General features: G+C 51.8%; 1 protein-coding gene across 1 annotated transcript; it reads right to left on the reverse strand.

The window, feature by feature from the left end:
- Window positions 1–1,060: 1,060 nt before the first annotated feature.
- Window positions 1,061–3,625, reverse strand: OLIG3 (oligodendrocyte transcription factor 3). Its single transcript, XM_061626337.1, has one exon. It carries the CDS (start codon window positions 3,506–3,508, stop codon window positions 2,693–2,695), a length of 816 nt encoding a protein of 271 aa, XP_061482321.1. The 5' UTR covers window positions 3,509–3,625; the 3' UTR covers window positions 1,061–2,692.
- Between the last annotated feature and the right edge of the window lie 244 nt (window positions 3,626–3,869).

Here is a 3,869-nt window from a genome sequence, read left to right on the forward strand (position 1 = left end):
AGCACAAATGTTTCTTACAACGGATTGGTTTCTGTTGTTTGATCTTCCGAGGACAGCTCCTAAGCCTGTAGGGAGGCCTAATACCTCACTTGGTTTCATTTAAGAATAAAGAACGAGTTTTAAAACAGAGAAGGGGGGGGGAGAGACCGAGTTCGAGTTCTTCATTCGGCAAAATATGCTTCTGGATCAAGGAGCCCTCTCTGCACTTTCTTCTCCCTACAAAGAGCCCTGATTTATTATTCCCCCTTGCTCGCGGGCATTTGTTTTTACCAAGTATGGCTATTGTGTAGGTGTTGCAGTCATTTTATGGGTATTAGGTATTTACAGAGATTTCAGTCCTATTTCAAAAGACAAGACAACCTATGTTTCATGTCACTTGCTGCACAAAATAGGTAGGCGACTGGGCAGTCAGCCGGGTTATTAGAAATTTAACCGGAAAATCCCGAAGTTTACTTGTAAAACAAACATTCTGTTCTGAGACGGGTTTTTAAAATTATATTTATAAAAATGCATTTGTTGTTTGGATCCCGGATGCTACCCACACCTATTTGCAAATCGTCCACTGGTTTCACCATGTTGGCCACCTTGAGCTCCTTGGAGGAAAGGTGTGATATAAATGTAATAATCAATAAATCCAGTGGGACTAACTTCCAAGTAAGTGCGTCTGGGACCCTAAGTATAAGACACATGTGCAACCCGCTCCTATACTTATTTTCTCACACTTAACACCCACAGAGTTGTATGGGACTTGCTCCCAGGTACGTTTGCAAAAGGTCCCGGTCTTACTTGGGCTTCGATGGGATGTTACTTCCAGGGCATTCCAGCATCCGTCCCGTCGCAGGTTTTACCCCTTCAAAGCTCCCCCCCCCGCGTTGTTTTTCGTTGGTTTTGAAATCAGTCCACTTTAAACCAACTCCGTTTCCCTTTCCGCCTCCCCTCAAGATGTACTGTAGCTTCAGGGGAGGAAATAATCAAACTTTTTTTATTTCATTGTTTTTAATTTGAAATTTCATCCAGAAACACTGGTCAATAATAATAAATATATCGATAGTTCTCAAGAATATATAAAAAATAAAGACGCGTCCTTGTCTGTGAGGCCCTTAACAAAATAGTGTCAAGCGAGCGCCCAGAAGGTGAAACGGAAACAGAGAGAGAGCCGGGAAAGTTCCAAAGAGAGTCAGGGGGAAGCCGAGCCTGCATGCAAAAGGGACGGGGGGGGGAAGAGAGAGACTGACTTGAGGGAGGCCTTGGAGGATTCGGGGGTTAAGTCAGAGGAGTGGAAGCGCTGGCTCTACTCGGGTGGGGAGCTTGGATGGCTGGGAGGTAATGGGAGAGGGTTCCCAAGCCCCGGAAATGCCCCAAGGCTGCATTGTCCAGAGTGGGAGCATCTCACGATTCTTCCCTTCTGAGTGCAAAAACAGGTGGGCTAGCACATCGAGACTTCTCTCCTCAGTCCTTGGTACAAGGAAAACTGCCCTGATGTTGGCATAATAATGACGATAATGAGACTAATAACAACGTCGTAGGCTCGAAGCAAGCGTGCATTCGCTCCTTTGGGAAGCAACGCCCCGTCGGAAAATTCAGAAGAATATCTACCTGTCCCACCAGAATGTTTACAACGGTAGTAACATTCAGTCCGATTCATAAGTGGAACCGAAACCAAGTTAGCCGAATTGGTACCCCTACCTTACCATTGTTTTCCAGGGGTGTGTTTCCAGCAGAAAATGCCTTGGTTTGCTGGTCTGACTGTTCGTTGCCTAAAGTCCCTCCGTCCAAAAGACAGTCACTTGGAAGTGTCAGGGAACCTAATCGATTCAACCAAAGTTAATCAGCCCCGATTTATTCCAGATTCTCCCCCCCTTAAAATAAACGAGACAACATGCACCAACTCCTATGGAAATAAATGAAGCGGCTGTTTTTTCTCCGACTGGGACTTACTCCCGAGTAAGTGTGCCTAGGGTTGCATCTTTTCAGTGCGCTTGCAGAGCAATCTCAGAAGTCCCACACCTTACTGTGGTCAGAAGAGCTTACTTCCAGGAAAGCATGCATAGGATTGAAACCTTCAGTTTGTCTGGATGCTGCCCACTGATGTTGACACCGAGCTAACTTCCAGACAAGTGTCCCTTGGGAATAACACTTCCACCCTTCTAAATAGCAAATGGGTGTGAGCCGCAATCAAACCAAGCAAGCGATCGCTTCTGCAGCTGTGAACAAGTACAATAAGGGCGGGGAGAGACCATGTATCCCTCCTCCGTTTTAAAGCACTTATTTACATTCTCTTTCCCTTCCCCCTCCTTATTTTCTGCCCCGTCGAACCGACAGGATTTTTTTTAAAAATAGCAAAAATAAAACGTAACGTTCAGAATCCAACTAAAATCGTTAGCTTTGCAAGGTCCCCTCCCCCCCTACACTAGACGCCCTCGTTACAACAAATGAAGTTTGGGGATAAGATCAGATAGGGCGGGGGGAAGGGAGAGAGAGAGAAGGGGAAAGACTGGCGCGGAGAGGAGGAGGAGAATCATGCATGCGACGACACCACGGGACCTCTGGGCTGGTTCAGCTTCGCGAGTCCTTCCTGCCCGTCACCCAGCCGGCTTTCCGGCGAGCGAGGGGGGGGGGAAGCTTGTCAGGCAGACCCTCCTGCGCGCGACTTGGTCAAGGTCCCCTCCGGGCTCTTGTGGGGAAGTCGAGTTCACTTGAGTAAGTCCTTGGCTTCTGTCGAGATCCTGGCCAAGCTGGCCGTCGTGGTGAGAGCCGAGAGGTGAGGCGGAGGGGGCATCTGGCAGATGCTACAGGGGCAAGGCAAGCCGGCCCAGTGCTGGAAGCCCCCGCCGAGCTGGAGGGCGGGAGGCGCGGAGGGAGTCTTGAGCAAAGAGTGCGGGGGGCGGATGGCGCCGATCCCGGGCAGCGAAGCCGAGAGCGGCGCGGAGCTGTTGGCGGACGACAAGGTGCTGCCTAGGATGGGGTGGACCGGGTGGACGGCGCTGGAGGGGTGGGCAGGATGCCCGGCGGAATGGCCCACAGTCCCACAGTGGAAGGCGGAGTGGTGCCCCCCGTAGATCTCCCCCACCAGCCTCTTCATCTCCTCCAAGGAGCTGGTGAGCATCAGGATGTAGTTTCTGGCCAGCAGGAGGGTGGCGATCTTGGAGAGCTTCCTCACCGAGGGCCCGTGGGCGTAGGGCATCACCTCCCGAAGCCCGTCCATGGCAAGGTTGAGGTCGTGCATCCGCTTGCGCTCGCGCCCGTTGATCTTCAGCCGGAGCTGCTGGAGGTCCTGCTCGGAGAGCTGCTTCTTGATCTTGTACTTGCTGCTTTCGCCCGAGGAGCCCTTGGAGCCGCTCCGCGAGAGGCCTTCGCCCGAGCTCTTCTGACCCACCTCGCTTTGGGTGGAGGAGACCGAGTGGTGGTGGTGATGGTGGTGGTGATGGTGGTGATGGTCCCTTAGGTACATCTCATCCATGTCTGGCGAGGAAGCTCTGCTGGAGACAGAGCTGGAGTCAGAATTCATTGTAGGAACCGGGAAAGGGAAGGGCGGCACAGGACTTCCCTGCTCGGGAAAGGCAGAGGAGGAGGGCAGGAGGGCCACCAAGCGAGAAGCGGCCACCTTCCGCGCTTCTGCCAAGAACTAAAGTCGTAGCGCCAGAGAAGGAAATCTCTCTCTCTCTCTCTCTCTCTCCGGGAGAGCTGATTGGCTTGCGTGTGGTTGCGCGTATGTGCTTGATCTAAGCCTGCCTCTGAAGAAGAGGGGCTTTTTATAGAGCTGCAGGCGAGCAAAAGAGACAAAAGGAGCGCTCCTATCTAGAAGAGGGCTTGCTCGGGATGACGTGCCATTTATTCAGGGCGGCGCGCTTTGACTGCCTCATTTAGCA

This window comes from Rhineura floridana, chromosome 4 (genome assembly GCF_030035675.1).
Source record: "Rhineura floridana isolate rRhiFlo1 chromosome 4, rRhiFlo1.hap2, whole genome shotgun sequence".
NCBI classification, from domain to species: Eukaryota; Metazoa; Chordata; class Lepidosauria; order Squamata; family Rhineuridae; genus Rhineura; species Rhineura floridana.

Excerpts from the sequence above, each read along its gene's own strand:
- OLIG3 (XM_061626337.1), bottom strand. The coding sequence starts at position 3,508 with ATGAATTCTGACTCCAGCTCTGTCTCCAGCAGAGCTTCCTCGCCAGAC.